Genomic DNA, 17,679 nt, shown 5'->3' with positions numbered 1-17,679 from the left:
AAAGACTTTGACCCCCTACTTCGGCAAGTATAACCTACCGAGGTGCAATGTTGGCTTATGGGGAAGGTTCCCATAGGCTTTCTAACAATTTTCTGGTCGAAGAAAAATCGTTCGATCGATGGATTAAAATCTTTCGAATCGTTCGATTTGAAGTATTTAATCGTTCGATCTAACGATTTTTCATTCGATCTAACGAATTGCGGTAAATCCTTCGACTTTGATATTCGAAGTCGAAGGATTTAACTTCGACAGTCGAATATCGAGGGTTAATTAACCCTCGATATTCGACCCTAAGTAAATGTGCCCCAAAGTGTGGACCAAAGAAATTTCTCCAGCTTCAGGCTTACAGACTACCATTTTATAGATGGAGCAGCCTATTTTGAATCTCTTCATCTGCATCACCCCCTCCAAGTTAATTCTCCATAAAAAAAATATTTAGAGAAGTTTTCCCACTACAATTGTATTGAGAAAATATACTGGTGAATTTTCACAGAAAATTTATGCCAGGAGAAAATTCACCATGAAAATGTGTTTTGAAAATAGACCTAGCGAATTTAGGTTAACTTTGATGAAGTTAGAAGAGAAGAAAATTCACACTTTATTAAATGTGCCCCATAGATTGTATCCAAATAATTAAAAAAAAATCTCTGTAATAATAATCGTTATTGAAGGAATAAATAATCGTTATTGAAGGAAAAATTTTTAGTAGATTTAAGGCATGAAGATCCAAATTACAGAATAATCCGTTAACTGGAAAACCACAGGTGCCGAGCATTCTTGATAACAGGTCCCATACGTGTACAAAAAACAAAACTCTCTATTTACTGTAAGTGTAAATTATGCTTTTATTTTTGTTAATCTCCTTGCCCCACCTTTGCAATCAAAACAGTTTCTTCATTTCCCCAGTTCTAGGCACTATGGAAGTCTTCTCCAAACTCCATACCTGTTGGGGTGGGGAAGGACATAAGTAAAGTCCTAAAACACTAAGGGGGTTATTTACTAAACTCCAAATGCAAAAATTACGGAAAATGCGTGTTTTTATATAAAATCTGACTTTTAAAAAAATCACAAATTTTTCAGAATTTCTTAAACACAAGGATGGAAAAGTCAGAATCAGAAAATCCAGCATCTCAGACCTGTTGAGGTTGTATATAAGTCAATGGGAGAAGTCTCAATGATTTTTTGGTGTGCGCTGGGTTTTTTGGCAATACCCCAAAGTTTTTAGGCAAAATTCTGAGTTTTCGGGGGAAAAATCCAAAAAAATAGTGAAAATCAAATAAAAAAGCCAAAAAAATTGTGAATATCTAATTTTTCACGATTTTTTCCCGCAACCAATATTTTCAGGAAAGTGTATTAATAAATAAGCATAAAAAACCTGTGCGGATTTTGTCAGAGTTTTTTTCAGAAAATATTGAGATAAATTCGGACTTTGATAAATAACCCCCTAGATGTGTCTTTTAGTTGACTAAAACTTGTTATGGGTGTAGAAACCCTAGAACTGAGGCTGAAGTAATGGTTTCATAGGGAAGGATTAAGGACATTATTTTTAAGTTTCAGGTTGTGGGCCACCATAAGTTGACCAAAAGTTGGCCTTGTTTTCCCAACTTCTACTTGGCAGGAATTTTGAAAGCTACAAAAGTATTTGAGGTCCTTATGGTCTCGCTCTTGATGAGGAGATTCTCTCAATCAGCCTGCAGAGTTTCAATCAGTCTGTATTGACTTTGGTTAATGTTTATCTACTCTATGTTGTAATATGACCTGGAACTAAAGCCAATTTTCTATCCCACCGTCTGTACAATTCACCACTTGTCAATAACACTTAGCAACGTAACCCGGTTAATCCGGCGTGGGCGGGGTTAAGAGGAAGGTATTTACCTCTGATATTGTAGAAAAAATACCTGCGGAGGTTTATTTTTTTCTGAAAGAAGAAATCGAAGCAGAAAACAGCATTGGGTCTCTGTGACTACAAGAAGAGAACAGACATTGCCTTTTCAGTTCCTTTCTGCAGGTTTGTACAGATTTTGTTTTTATTTTAGCAAATAAATCATTTGCATTGTTCTTGCATTATTGATACATACCTTCCAACTTATGCAGCTGAAACTGTGCAGAATGTACCCAGGGGTATCCTTGATACATTCCCATGAAATTACTAACAAAACTAAACTAAGGGGCTGATTCACTATGGGTCGAATATCGAGGGTTAATTAACCCTCGATATTCGACTAGGAATTAAAATCCTTCGACTTCGAATATCGCAGTTGAAGGATTTAGCGCAAATACTGCGATCGTACGATCGAAGGATTATTCCTGCGATCGAACGATTAAATCCTTCGAACCGAACGATTCGAAGGATTTTAATCCAACGATCGAAGGAATATCCTTCAATCAAAAAAACTTAGGAAAGCCTATGGGGACCTTCCCCATAGGCTAACATTGACTTCGGTAGCTTTTAGCTGCCGAAGTAGGGGGTCGAAGTTTTTTTTAAAGAGACAGTACTTCGACTATCGAATGGTCGAATAGTCAAATGATTTTTAGTTCGAATCCTTCGATTCGAAGTCGTAGTCGAAGGTCGAAGTAGCCCATTCGATGGTTGAAGTAGCCCAAAAAATACTTCGAAATTCGAAGTTTTTTTACTTCGAATCCTTCACTCGAATTTAGTGAATCGGCCCCTAAATCTCTGGGTGCAGAGATTCCAGTAGAGCTGTACATTGCTGAGTGGCACACTGCTACTTTCTGCCATAGTTGCCAGCTCACAAAAAATATGGCAAAATATGAAATTCCCATGAACTAAAGTTAATGTAATGTAGGAGCATATTCTTAGAAATTCCATCTTTAAACTGATTCCCATAACATTATAGGGCAGATTCACTAACCGGCGAAAGTCGCCAGTGACCCATCGACACACATCGCCAGGCGAAAAGTCGCTCAGACAACGCCACACTGCAGGGTACTGAGCTTTCTGGTCTCCTTTTTGAAGCCTCAACTAATTACTCTGATCCTTTTTGCCACTCCTATTGGCACATTTATCAAGATTCGAATTTCAAATTCATGTGATTTGTTTTTTTAACTCACATGAATTAAATTTTACTCGATTGGGGGAAATTCATTAAAAAAAAAATAGAATATTTTGAACTCGGACTAATTTTACTGACCCAAAAGCTGGAATCAAATTCGATTTGAATTTGACCAAACTCGCATTGAGTTTTTCTCCAAAAAAAAACCTTGAATGTCAGGAAGGCTACAAACATCTCCAAATTGGTCACTGCACCGCTCCCATTGACTTATACAGTAATTCGGCAGGGTTTAGGTGGCGAATAGTCGAATTTGAATTCTTCAAGGGCCAGAGTATGATAACTCTAGAAAGTCTAATTCAATTTTTTTGAAAAAAAACTTGAATTGAGTTTGGATAATTCCCTAGTCGAATTTGATAGTTTTGACCATAACAAAATTTGAAAATGAGAATTTTCAATTTGACCCTTAATAAATCTGCCTCCTAGAGTGAACTATTACAGAAACTGTCTTCTCCCACTACTGAGGCCTACCTCCATCCCAGGCTCTTCTGGCACAATCACCCCCTCCAGCAAGTGGGAATTCACAGAATGAGGTCAAGCACATGGTGACATCCATTTTTATGGACTAGGGAACCCTGAATCTCCATGGCCAACTATTTATCTATCAGGGAAATACTATCACATGGAAAAAAGTAACAACTCCCCGTATTGTAAACAACACCAGCCTTAAAATGTCCAAAACATTATGGGGACTGCCTGAATAAAGGTGTCCACATTCTGTATAAAATACAAACTGTTATTTGTATTCTTGTCCTGTCTTCTCTTACTACAGTGTGATTGCCATGGATCCAATCTCTATACTCCTGTCTATTGCTGTTTGTGTTTTCCTGTTAAACCTTATCTATGGTGGGAAAGGAGATTCCAAAACTTTTCCTCCTGGACCAACACCATTGCCAGTCATAGGGAATCTGCTCATCATGAATATGAAGAAACCACATCTAACATTTATGGAGGTAATAACTTGCAACGTTCTGATATAGTTATTTAGTTGCTGCTTAGACCCATGAGTGGAAGTTAATCTCCTTCCCAATAAACTCGATCCTTTCTGACTTTTATTACCCCTAGCTCCCCTTATTTTCTATTTACATCAAACCCTCTGCAATTGACTAATACAATCAGGAGACATTGGCTGCTCCTACTCTCAGTCTCAGAGGTACAGAATGTGGACCTTGTAATGCTGCATTTACAAAACTCCATCCTTGAATTAAAAATTAATTCAGAGACACAGGATCTGTTTTTCTGTTTATTTCTATTTAACTTAAGTCTCCCTTTGAGTATTGTAGACCACACTAGTGATGGGCAAATAAATTTGCCTAGCGCAAATTTGCGGCAAATTTCTGTGTTTTTCCACCGTTGAATACATTCGCAAAACTCCTGTGACAATTCGCCGGCGTAAAGTCGCGCGCGTCAACACTATTTGGACGCCCATTGACTTTAACGCCGGTGACAAAATTGACGCGATCGACTTTTCGGACACATGTCCAAAATTGACGCAGGCAACAATTTATGAGTTTCACTATTTTTTTGCGAATTTCTCGCCATTTCGCAGGAAATTAGTGAATTTTTCGTCAAAGTGAAACGGGAGAAATTCGACCATGACTAGAGGCCACAACTCCCCTCTCTATTCATATGTAGTCTTACCAGTACTTTTTTAAAGGGTAAGAATGATACTTGATAAAGAATTATGATGCCATTATACCATTAATGCTTCCATTACAGCTGGCTAAGAAGTACGGCTCAGTATTCAGCGTTCAGCTTGGCACAGAGAAGGTTGTCGTGCTTTGTGGCTACAACACAGTGAAAGACGCTCTTATCAATCATGCCGACGAGTTTTCAGAGAGGCCCAAAATTCCAATTTTTGAGGATGTATCAAAGGGATATGGTAATTTTATAACAAGAAATTCTAAGAGCAAACGTTTCATTCTTATTGCAGATTTCAGTGTTAGGTTTCTATCTATCATAACGATAGATAGATAGATAGATAGATAGATAGATAGATAGATAGATAGATAGATAGATAGATAGATAGATACTAGATAGATGCCATATGTTACATATTGAATTGATTGCAGGAGGCTAAAGTTTCAGCTTGTCAATAGCAGCAATGATCCAGGACTTCAAACTTGTCACAGGGGGTCACCATCTTGGAAAGTGTCTGTGACACTCACATGCTCAGTGGGCTCTGATTGGCTGTTGAGAAGCTAAGCTTAGGGCTCGTCACTAATTATCCAGCAGAAAATGAGCTTCCCCTGTAATATAAGCTGATGCTACAGGTTTGCTGATTATTAAATTCTGATGCTAATTGCACTGGTTTCTGTGCTGCCATGTAGTAATTATGTGTATTAATTACTAATCAGCCTTATATTGTGACATTTCTATTCTATGTGTACTGTATATTGTGAGTGGGTCCCTAAGCTCAGTAAGTGACAGCAGCACAGAGCATGTGCAGTGAATCAGCAGAAAAGAAGATGGGGAGCTACTGGGGCATCTTTGGAAACACAGATCTTTACTGCTAAAGGGCTGTGGTTGCCTTGGGCTGGTACAGAAGCACAAAACATCATGTACAACATTTCTAGCTACTTCTTTAGTTAGGCTTTAGTTCTCCTATAAGGGTAGGTGGGACCTATCTGTGTTAACAACAGAGGGGCACTGGATAGCCAACCATCACATCCTGATGGGTGCTTCTTGAATGTGGATAGTTCCTGGGCAACTTGTAAAAACCAATGTCCAGATAGGGGTAGAAACTACAACTTCCACCAGGTTGGGTGAAAGATTTGGGTTGGAGAGCCCAATCAGTCAGATGTTTTAAGGAAAACAGTGAAAAGGAATCTATAGGGCGTATGTATTATGCTGTGTAAAATGAAATTCACAGAAAAAAACGGTGTAAAAAGCTGTGTAAAATAAATGACAAATTTATCAAGGTGTGTGTAATTGTATGAAATGTGAACACCATATTTACCACCGCTATTTTACATTAGTTCTGGCAGATATAATGTCGAAGCCTGGCAATATGTGATGTGTTATGCTATTTTTTTCACAGCATAATAAATATGCCCCTATGAGTGGTATAATATATATATAAGGATATAATTTACAGGCTATTCATGGCTCTAAAGCCATGAATATCTTGTAAATTATATCCTTATAAACGGTGAGTTCTGATGTCATCAGTTATAAACGGTGAGTTCTGATGTCATTTCTGTCACATGACTCACTGAAATTTGTGTATTATAATAAATAAAATACCCCCAGTTGCAAAATATGAGGATATTAGAAGTTACCTCGGCGTTCCATGACCTGTATAAAAACACTCGGCCTTCGGCCTCGTACTTTTATATGATCATGAAACTCCTCGGTAACTTATAATATCCTTATATTTTACAAGAGGGGGGAACTTTATTCACTATATAATATTATATTAGTTTAGAATGTAGTGGATACGGATGTTTATGTCAGTCCAGTTCAAATCCACAGCTCCCAGCTATTCATTTACTTTAATATGTTGCACAATGCCTTTATTTTCTTATGTTATTTGTTTTGTAGGTTATAGCTCTTTGGTACTAGGAACAACAGATCAAATATACAGTGACTGGACTCCGAAGTGCAACAATGCAAAAGCATTTCAAAATATTGTAGCACAAACATTTACAGCAAACAGAACAAAGATATTAAAAAACCAAAAATAAACTAAAAATAAAGATATCACTGAAAACATAGACATGCTGAGGCCAGTTATAATGTATATAAAGATATTAGATGTCACCTTGGAGTTCCCTGGCCTGTGTAACTCAGCCTGCAGCCTTGTGTCTTTATATGGTCACAGAACAACCCCTCAGTGACTTCTAATATCCTTATCATTTACAGTAGGGGGTACATTATCCCTTATAATACATGAGTAATACTCAGAGTTCCCTGTATAACTCAGCCTGCAGCCTTGTGTCTTTATATGGTCACAGAACAACCCCTCAGTGACTTCTAATATCCTTATCATTTACAGTAGGGGGTACATTATCCCTTATAATACATGAGTAATACTCAGAGTTCCCTGTATAACTCAGCCTGCAGCCTTGTGTCTTTATATGGTCACATAACCCCTCAGTGACTTTTAATATCCTTATCATTTACAGTAGGGGGTACATTATCACTTATAATACATGAGTGATACTCAGCGTTCCCTGTATAACTCAGCCTGCAGCCTTGTGTCTTTATATGGTCACAGAACAACCCCTCAGTGACTTCTAATATCCTTATCATTTACAGTAGGGGGTACATTATCCCTTATAATACATGAGTGATACTCAGAGTTCCCTGTATAACTCAGCCTGCAGCCTTGTGCCTTTATATGGTCACAGAACAACCCCTCAGTGACTTCTAATATCCTTATCATTTACAGTAGGGGGTACATTATCCCTTATAATACATGAGTGATACTCAGAGTTCCCTGTATAACTCAGCCTGCAGTCTTGTGCCTTTATATGGTCACAGGACCCCTCAGTGATTTTATAGTAAAAAAAACACAATTTTTTCAGGTTTTTGGCATTTAGACTTTAATAAATAACCCCTTTAGAGTTTAACATACAGTATATAACTTACCCTGCAACCTTGTGTTCTACCACAAGGTGGAATAATTAGGAGAACAAAGTAACATTACTTTAACCGCTACAAAAAGTAAAAAATGTGTGCCAAATTGTGCACTGAATCAACAAATTAGCTTAAAGGCTGTTCATTAAGATAGGTGCAGAAGTTTGGTTCCATCCTATTCCTTCTTGACTTTGGGTCCCATATATTTGTCAGAAACCAAAACTTGCCTTCAAGCCTGGAATAAGCTCCTGCTTTGAGGCCACTGGGAGTAACACTCAAGGGGTTGGGGAGCAACATGTAGCTCACGAGCTACTGGTTGTGGTTCACTGATTTACGGTAAAAACACACAGGCATACATGGAATGCATTCATTGAATTTTTACTACTCAGGACTTATTTTTGCTCATGGAGAGAACTGGAGAGTAATGAGAAGATTCACTCTTACCACACTGAGAGATTTTGGGATGGGGAAGAAAACCATAGAGGATAGAATCTACGAAGAGTCAGATTGCTTAGTGGAATCATTTAAGTCCTATAAAGGTTAGTGCTTACTTGTGTGCCTGTCTCATGGGAGGGTATAGAAAAGTGTATATTTACAAGAAATTCTTACTTTACAAAACCTAGTAGAGAATCCAGGCTTTATAGTGATTGCTGATCCGATCAATGGACCCCTGAGATAGATATACTGTAGACGTTGATGTCAAAAGCGGACAGAAAAATTAGAGAGTGAGAGCAAATGAATGTGGGATCATAATCATATATTTATACAGTGCCACCAAGTTATGTAGGGGTCTTATAATAATTTGACAAATAAAGGCCACTGCATATAACAAATAGGATTGGAGCGCCCTGTTCATAAATGATTCCAATCTTAAGTGGTGAACTCAAAGCAGAAGATCCTCATAATTGTTGATCTTTTTTCCAATTATCAATTGAAAATAAAGACGATTTGTTTGGGGCAAGTCTACCATTTACAAGGTGAATCTCTGGGGTTAAAAGGTATGCGGTTCATGGCAATTGATGAAGTTTAGAAAAGTCACGTCCCATTTCCCTTCTAATCTATTACTTATTTTAACAATGCATTAAAGAATATGGCAAATGTTGACATCAAAGGTTGCTAAAAGAACCACCAAATAGAATAGAATTACGCTTTTAGTCTTTTGTAAAATGTCTTAGGGGAGGGTAGTGGTTTGTGTGCGTATGTGTGTGTATGTGTGTGTGCATTTGTGTGTGTGCATTTGTGTGTGTGCATTGTTTCTGCAGATGTGCAACTCTGCCTTTGTTATCATTTCAGGAGAGCCATTTGAGAACACCCTGGTAATGAATGCAGCCGTCTCCAATATCATTGTGTCCATACTGCTTGGTCATCGCTTTGATTATCAGGATACAGCACTTCTGAAGCTTATAAAAATAATAAATGAAAATGTCAAGCTTATGGGAAGCCCTATGGTTATGGTAAAGTATTAGTTAGTGTGCAACCAAACAACACCCTGACCCAGGTGTACAACCTAAGCCTTAGATGTGACAAAACAAAACTCGTTGAGGCCTCGACGTTTTTGAAACCACGACTAAACTCTTTAAGGGGTTTATTTATAAAAATCCAAATTTTATCGAATTTTTAAAAAAAAAACTCAGACCAAACTAGAATCCACAATTTGACCTTCTGTATTTATAAAAACATGTTTTAATTGGATCAGGGAAAAACTCAATAACATCGAGTAAAAACCTGAATTGTATGATTTTTTCAGAGTTTTCCCCTAATCACAATTTTTGTCCGATTTTTGCCTGGAAAGCCTGAAATAGTCAGATTTTTAATCTTATTCCAGCGAAGACCACAGAAACTTCCAAATAGGATTGGGACCTCTCCCACTGACTTACTGTATATACAACCTTGGCTGGTCTGAGATGGCGGATTTTGGATTCTGACTTTTTGCTAAATGGACTTTAATAAATCTAAAAAAAAATAATTTTTTTTCTACTACAAAATAAGATTTTATAGTGAAAATTTTTTTTTGAGTTTTTAGCATTCAGACTTTTTTTTTTTAAAAAAAACCCTTCAATTATGAATGTCATAACATTTATTTAGAAATCCAAATAAAAAAAGTAGGAATGGGAAAAGACCAAACTAGAATCCACAATTTGACCTTATGTATTTATAAAAACATGTTTTAATTGGATCAGGGAAAAACTCAATAACATCGAGCAAAAACCTGAATTGTATGATTTTTTCAGAGTTTTCCCCTAATCACAATTTTTGTCCGATTTTTGCCTGGAAAGCCTGAAATAGTCAGATTTTTAAGATTATTCCAGCACAGACCACAGAAACTTCCAAATAGGATTGGGACCTCTCCCACTGACTTATATACAACCCTGGCTGGTCTGAGATGGCGGATTTTGGATTCTGACTTTTTGCTAAATGGGCTTTAATAAATCTAAAAAAAAAAAATCATTTTTTTTCTACTACAAAATAAGATTTTATAGTGAAAATTTTTTTTTAGTCTTTAGCATTCAGACTTTTAAAAAAACAAAAAAAAAACCTTCAATTTATTTAAAAATCCAAATAAAAAAAGTAGAAATGGGAAAAGTCAAGAAAACCATGACTTTTTCGAATTGTTGCACAAAAGTCAGTACTAAAAATACCTCTAAAACCACCATCTGCCATTGACTTCCACATATTTTCAATAGGTTTTAGCTGGAGTATTTTCATATTCAGAGTTTTTCAACATTTCTAGCATCAAAAAACATGATCTGAAACAATTGCAAATTTTGTAGTAAAGTAGTACAAGGCACTGCAGGTTCCTCCTCCCATACCAGAGGCATACTTACAGAAGAAGCAGACCCTGTGGATGCAGGGAGCCCAAGATATACAGGGGGCACTAATTAATGAGCAATTTAAATGTATATTGGTAAAACATGTCAACCTCTGGATAAGTGTGGGTCCATAAAATTCAATTGCTGTAGGGCCCAGTATCATCTAGTTACGCCAATGGCCCATACCCTCCAATGGGTAACTAATGCAGAAAGTGTACTCTGTATAGCCTGTAGTAGTACAACATACTATATGATCTCATTGTGCAATTACAATTTTAATTGTGGTTTTTATCCTTCTTGATTAATTTGATATATACTGTATTTCTGTTCTATTGTTTCTACTAGCTGTATAACACCTATCCATCTGTTGTGCAATGGCTTCCTGGAAATCACAAAACTGTTGCTGAGAACACATTAAAGTTATTGAACTTTCTTCAAGAGACATTCACTAAGCACAGAGATCAACTGGATGTAAATGACCAGAGAGATCTCATTGACGCCTTCCTTGTCAAGCAACAAGAGGTATATTCTGTTCTGTTTCATTTTATAGTATTTTCTAGTCCATCAGGGCTTTCTCTTAGTTATCCTTCATTTACTGGCTGTTAGGGTCAGTGACTCTAGCAACCATATACCAGTTTTAGTTCCTAATAGGCATCTGCTGTTACACTGGAATTCTGGAAAACACTCTGTAACATGGCAAGTTGCATCCAATTAGTGCACTTACACTATATTTGAAAATCAACTGGTGCATCATAGAAAGGTGTGAGAAAAGAAACTCACCCCTCTTCGGCCGCCATTGTGGCTACTTAGGGCGCCCATGCCCGAGTCTCATTTGTGATATTGACGCGGACGGGCTGGCGTGATGACGTCAGCTCGCAAAGGCGCGCAATAGAGTGAAATTCAAAAGAGTATTTAAAGGGATCCCATTCTTTCACTCATTGCCCATGATAGGTTTATTCTGTGGTGCTTTTGAGCCTTGTGCTATCTATTTGATCCTGTTCCTGATTCTGATTGATTCCTGTTGTGACCCCTGCCTGGCTTTTGACTATTCTGACCTCTGGATCCTGACCCTTGCCTGAATACCGACTACTTCTTCTGCTAATTCCCTTCTGATTGATCTCCCGGTTTGACCCTTGCCTGCCTGACTACGCTTATTCTCTGCCTGCCTCGACCCAGCCTGACTACGATTTTGCTTTACACCTTGTACTGTGACCTTCTGCCCCTCTGATTGTCTAGAACCCCTCGCCTTGCACCTCTCGTTTTAAGACCTGGCGGCATCTGAGTAGCTGAGGGCTCCTCCTGAAGCCAAAGGCAGCTGCTACAGGCAGAAGCACGAGCCAAGACCAGGGTGCTTGGCATCAGTTCTAGATTTAAGGTGCCAACTGTTACAAAAGGGAAACAACACTTGGTCATAGTCTGACCACTGCTAGCCAGTGGCAAGCAAAACGCCTTCTGCTCCTGGTTTTTAATGTTTCATTAAAGAAACATCATTTTTTAAATATTTTTCAGGAGAAATCTTCATCTACAATGTTTTTTCACAACCAAAATCTAACATTACTTGTAGCCAATTTATTTGGTGCCGGCATGGAAACAACTTCTACCACTCTTCGATGGGGCCTCCTATTAATGATGAAATATCCAGAAATTCAAAGTAAGAAATCATTATATACAGGATAATGCACTCCCAAAATCTTAAAGGGTCAGCAAAAAGAACATTTATTGAGGAGGGTCCTTTATCCAGAGGGTTACCGCCCTTTCAACATTTGCACTGACATGTTACATCTAGGACATACCCAGAAGATTTATGCCTGTAAATACTTGCATTTTATTTGGCTTAAACTAGCTAGACAGGTTGCTATCAAAAGTAGATTGACCAGGGCTTGGCTGCTTTTGCAGAGTTTTGGTACTGGCTTTCCTAACAAAATAGTGGAGGAATCTAGTGGAACTTGGTGAGCTATAAGTTGACTTAAAAGGTTTGCCACCTTGGTGCACAAGGGTTGAATGTGCGGGAAATCCAAAAATGTGTGTCAAAGTGCCTTTGGATCCACAGTTCCTCCAGCATAGAGGGGAATGGTGTGGAAAGAGTTAATGCAGTATGTCTGCAATGTAATACCAGAAGTTAAAAAATTTATAGATGATAGTCCCACCATTACGATAGTTAAACAAAAATTACATCACATCTTTTACATGGATTGGCTAGAAGCAACAATTAGAAAGGAACAAAACACAACAAAATTCTTTAAGATATGGACAACATACATGGAATCTCTACCACAACAAATCAGACATCTCACAGTCCACATATTTAGATGCACAACATGGAATGACACAGCACTAATGACAGAACAACCATTGGTCATGGAGTCATACCAGTACTTCAGAAGCCTAAAACAAGAACAAGGACAACCAAACCACGCACCCCCCAGGAGTCACCTAACTAACAGGTTATTAGCCTCTTTCCCACAGAATCCTCTATAGGGTCCTCTATAGTATCTCATTTGTCATTTGTCACAAGAGCTGAATGTTAGTACTGTTATTTTGTATAACACTGTTGATACATAAAGTTGATGGAACAGATCAGAAATCTACCTTATAACCAATATTACATGACTATTATTTAAATAATTCTAAATTTATAGATGTGTTCTTTATGCACGAGACCATCAATTTAGCATTATTCCAGATTAGTGACCATTCTTTAGTGGACAAGGGCTGTGGAAGAGCTTGGTCCATTTGTCCATGTACCTATGTATGTCTATATTGAGAGGAATGAGGGGGGAGGTGAGTAGATTGTAAGTTCTGGTAATGAGGCCTTTTTTGAGGTTGCCAGGGATTTGAATGCCATGAGGAGGTTTTTGAACAATTAAACATTCACCTGTGAGTGCTTCTCTTGTATTGTTTGGAACAGTAAAATCATGTGTGTCTGTGTGTGAAGCAAGTCCTGCACAGTGAAGAGTTGGAGTTTGGCCCAACTGGCATAGAGGCAGAGTTCGGTTCCAGGCTGGAATGTCGGATTGTTCATATATGTTGTCAACAAAGGCCTGATAGACATCAAGTTATTAGTTATGCTTAGTCTTGAGCTAAATTGAATTGGTGAGTTGAGTTGCCGAAAGTGCGTTTGAGGGAAAAGTCCCATATGAGAGCATTCAAGTGGCAGCCTTTTGCCATAACATTTTCATTGTGGCACCAGATAGTGTGGGAGGACCAGTGAGATGAGGCCAGCAGTTGCCTCAGGTGTGCAGCTTAGTAGTATTTTTGTAGGTTGGGGAATCCCAGGCCCCCCTGTATGGTTGCCGTCATCATTACTGATATTGTAACTGTGTCTATGTCGCTTCCAAATGAAGTTCTGAAATTGGGCCTGTACATCTTTGAAGACTGTAGAGGAGATTGCAACTGGAGGGTCTCAAACAAATAGAGGTATTTGGGCAATATATTTATTTTATGGCTGCAATCCTTCCTAACCAGAAGATTGTATATTTAGACCAATTTTAAAGAAAGACTTTCTTCACTGTATTAAGGGTTTGAAATTAAGGTTAAACAATTATCCATGTACAACAATTATCCAGTCTACTTTCCACCTGTAGTTAAAACTGACTTTCAGAGCCTCCAGAGCCTTGTGCGAAATGTGTTAGGATTAAAGGATCTTTTACTGCTTGGTGTAATTATTTACATTTTTAGTTCAAAACTGTGAGGCATAACACACCCTTTTTATTTTCCTGTAAAGGCCATTCCTATGCTGTGGAACAATAATGCAAAAAGCCTGATGCAAACTTTTGTGTTTTCTTAAGAAAAAATCCAAGATGAAATTGACAGAGTGATTGGATCAGCACAACCACAAGCTGAACACCGGAAACAAATGCCCTATACTGATGCCGTTATTCATGAGATTCAGAGATTTGCCAACATTGCACCTAGTAACCTTCCCCATGCAACTACTAAGGATGTCACCTTCAGAGGCTATTTTATTCCAAAAGTATGTTCTTTTTATTTTAGTTTCTATGCAGTTCTCACATTTGTTGAATTACAATTTCTTATTGATATAGGGTTCCAGCGAAATGTGTTCTACTGCACCCGATTGTTCCCTTTTACACTGGCGTACAGGTTCCCAGACCTATAGGCTGACATTCCTAGGGGTTGTATCAAAGCTCATCCTATGCCTTTTTTTCTCTCTAATGGCTTCATCTTATTTCATAAACATTTTAGGGGACCCAAGTGATTCCACTGCTGACATCTGTTCTGCAAGATGAAGCTTATTTTAAAAAGCCAGAAGAATTTTACCCTGAACATTTCCTTGACTCAGAAGGACATTTTGTGAAAAACGAAGCCTTCCTTCCCTTCTCAGCAGGTATTGTGAATCTATATAATATTTCCCAATACACATGACTACAACTGTTTCTCTACTACCAATTAACGCTAATGAAAATATTCTTACAGTTGTAAATCATTATTCAACAGTATCTGCACATCTTTGAGATTTTCACTTTTTTTAAAACCATACAATAGTGGATCCTTCAACCCCCACATACCTATTTTATGTATGTCCTTTTTTTCAAATCCTAGGAGATCTGTTGAACATTGTCTTTTATAGATACATAGGGTCGAATTTGAAGTAAAAAATACTTCGAAATTCGACCATCAAATTAAAATACTTTGAATATCGAATTCGAACTTTTTTCATAGAATTTGTGTATTCTGCGGTCAAAGTAGTAAATACTTCGAATCAAACCATTCGAACGATTTTATCGTACTATCTAACGGTCTAACGGTTTAACTTTGACTTCAAAACACATAGAAAAATGCTGTAGAAGGTCCCCATAGGCTAACATAATACTTCGGCAGATTTAATTTGGCGAAGTATTTAAGTCGAAGTTTTTTTTTTAAAAAAGACAGTTGTTTGATTATCAAATGGTCGAATATTTGAACTATTTTCCTTCTAATCAAATCAGAAGTAAATTTGAAGTCGTAGTATCCTATTCGATAGTCGAAGTACCCAAAAAATTACTTCAAATTTCGAATTTTTTTACTTAGAAATTCACTTCGACCCTTGATAAATCTGCCCCTAAATGTCTCAAACATTTACAAATTTAGTTTTATTTACAATGAAACTTAGAGAACATTACGCATTACAAAACGGTGTTTGTTCCATAAACTCATGTTGACTCCAGAAAAATGATACATTTTAAGGAAAAAATGAGTTGAATATATAGTGTATATTTTTAATATGAATTTATTGCCATTTCCTCTTAGGTAGAAGAAGTTGTGCCGGAGAGACGTTGGCCAAAATGGAACTCTTTTTGTTCTTCACAAAGTTACTGCAGAACTTTACATTCCAGCCTCCTCCTGGAGCTGAGGTCCAACTAACTTCTGGAGAAGGCTTCACATCTTCTCCTTTGCCACATAAGATTTGTGCTTTGCCTCGTACATAGAAAATATCTGCAAATAAAGATTACAACTTTAAAAATGAACTAAAAAAATTAATGTTAGGCCATTTTGAAGAAACCAAAACCACAGTCAGTGGACAGATATTGTTTTATGCTATTTTGTTTATAGGTGTTACTTTTTTTTAAGGCAATAAAGCATTGATGGTTTTTTTAATGTTGTGTGGGTTATGCCACTGTATTCGTGAGTTCTTATGTTTCCAATATGTACAAATATTATATAAAATAAAATTAATTCCAAGGAGAAATCAAAAAATCTTTTGGAATACAAACAATATACGGAGGAGTAACTACGGAGGGAGGCCCAAGAGGTATAGGGGGCCCAAATAAAGAGCAATTTCAACATATACTGGTAAAACAGTATATAACAGTATATATTTAAAAATAATGAGAAACAAATTCTATTTCATATCTAAAATGTTTATTTAGAATAACGGTGGAATGATAATGGCCCTTATTTATATCTGTCTCACCTGTGGATCTCTCAGTCTATTCAGACTAAGTCACAGTTTCTGCTCATTTACTTATATTTAAGCCAATAACTCTTGATGCAAAATCACTTAGACCTTTCCATTACTAACCAACCCCCTTGTTTGACTCATAGACCAATTATTCCCCAGTATATTGCTGCCCTGAACACATGAATTCTCTTTCCCGTAAATTAAAAGTGCTCTGACTTATTCTTTCCCCCTTTGCCCTTCCTTTCATATTTATGATATTGTGGCTTTCCTACATAGTGTAACCCTACAAATCATAGTGAACTTTTAGAATACAGCTGAAAGCATTCCTGCAACACTTCAAACTGATTTTCTTCTCTACTCTGCCTGCAGTTTAGACGTCCAGCACCTAAGGTCTACAGGGTCTACAGAGTACCTAGCCCAAGCTTGTTTACTGCTCACCTCCCTGTATATTGACTCCATGGTTGCTCCTAACCTGTTTGTTGTCTACCAAGACTGTGCCTGACTTTGACTATGATTCTGTTTAAACCTTATTGTAGAATGCTTTTGATCTTGCCATTCTAATTAATGTCTAAGATTTCTAGTCAGTCTGCAGCAGAATGTTACAAGACCCTAATGAGTCAGTGAAGACAGGGTTTTGGCAGGGTTAAGAGATGGATACTCTAAGCCATGGGTACCCAAACTTTTTTACCTGTGAGCCACATTTGAATATAAAAAAGTTGGAGAGCAACACAAGTATGCAAAAAGTTCCTGGCGGTGCGAAATGTAAGCTGTGATAGTTTATTGGTAGCCCCTATGTGGACTGGCAGCCTACAGGAGACTCTGTTTCATAGTACACATTGCTTTTATACAACTAAAGCTTGCCTTCAAGACAAGCAGTAAAAAAATAAACACCTGCTTTGAGGCCACTGGGAGCAACATCCAAGGGGTTGGAGAGCAACATGTTACTCATAAGCCACTGGTTGTGGATCACTGATCTAAGCATTCTCATTTTTCCTGCCTTAAAGAATGTAAAAAGAGTTTTCCGTCATCTGCCTGTCAGGGTTTCTATTAGAACATACAAGTACAGGTCTAAATCAACTGTAGTTGATAGTTACCTACTATGTGTTGTAACATGTTCTGTAAATATAGCCCAATTTTAACCCACTGCCTGTACAACTGCACAATGTTAGCAATGTAAGACTGTTTTGGAAGCGTGGACTGATAGTATCAATCCACCCTTCAGTCCATCAGTCTGATACTATCTAAATACACTTTATCCTGGGCTGCAGGGATTTTAGCATGAGTGTTTTACATGCTGAAACACTCCAGAACAATAAAA

General features: G+C 37.5%; 1 protein-coding gene across 1 annotated transcript; it reads left to right on the top strand.

The window, feature by feature from the left end:
* The first annotated feature begins 1,951 nt into the window (after nucleotides 1-1,951).
* cyp2b6.L (cytochrome P450 family 2 subfamily B member 6 L homeolog) lies at nucleotides 1,952-16,057 on the top strand. Its single transcript, NM_001094630.1, is given in 10 exon segments — nucleotides 1,952-2,008; nucleotides 3,844-4,024; nucleotides 4,791-4,953; nucleotides 8,042-8,191; nucleotides 8,946-9,106; nucleotides 10,808-10,984; nucleotides 11,972-12,113; nucleotides 14,251-14,435; nucleotides 14,666-14,807; nucleotides 15,710-16,057. Coding segments are annotated over 9 exon segments (1,470 nt in total). The 5' UTR covers nucleotides 1,952-2,008; nucleotides 3,844-3,853; the 3' UTR covers nucleotides 15,889-16,057.
* Nucleotides 16,058-17,679: the final 1,622 nt, after the last annotated feature.

Source organism: Xenopus laevis, chromosome 5L (assembly GCF_017654675.1).
Source record: "Xenopus laevis strain J_2021 chromosome 5L, Xenopus_laevis_v10.1, whole genome shotgun sequence".
Classification (NCBI taxonomy): domain Eukaryota; kingdom Metazoa; phylum Chordata; class Amphibia; order Anura; family Pipidae; genus Xenopus; species Xenopus laevis.
Note: the sequence above shows the minus strand (reverse complement) of the source record. Positions and strands in the feature narration are given on the sequence as shown.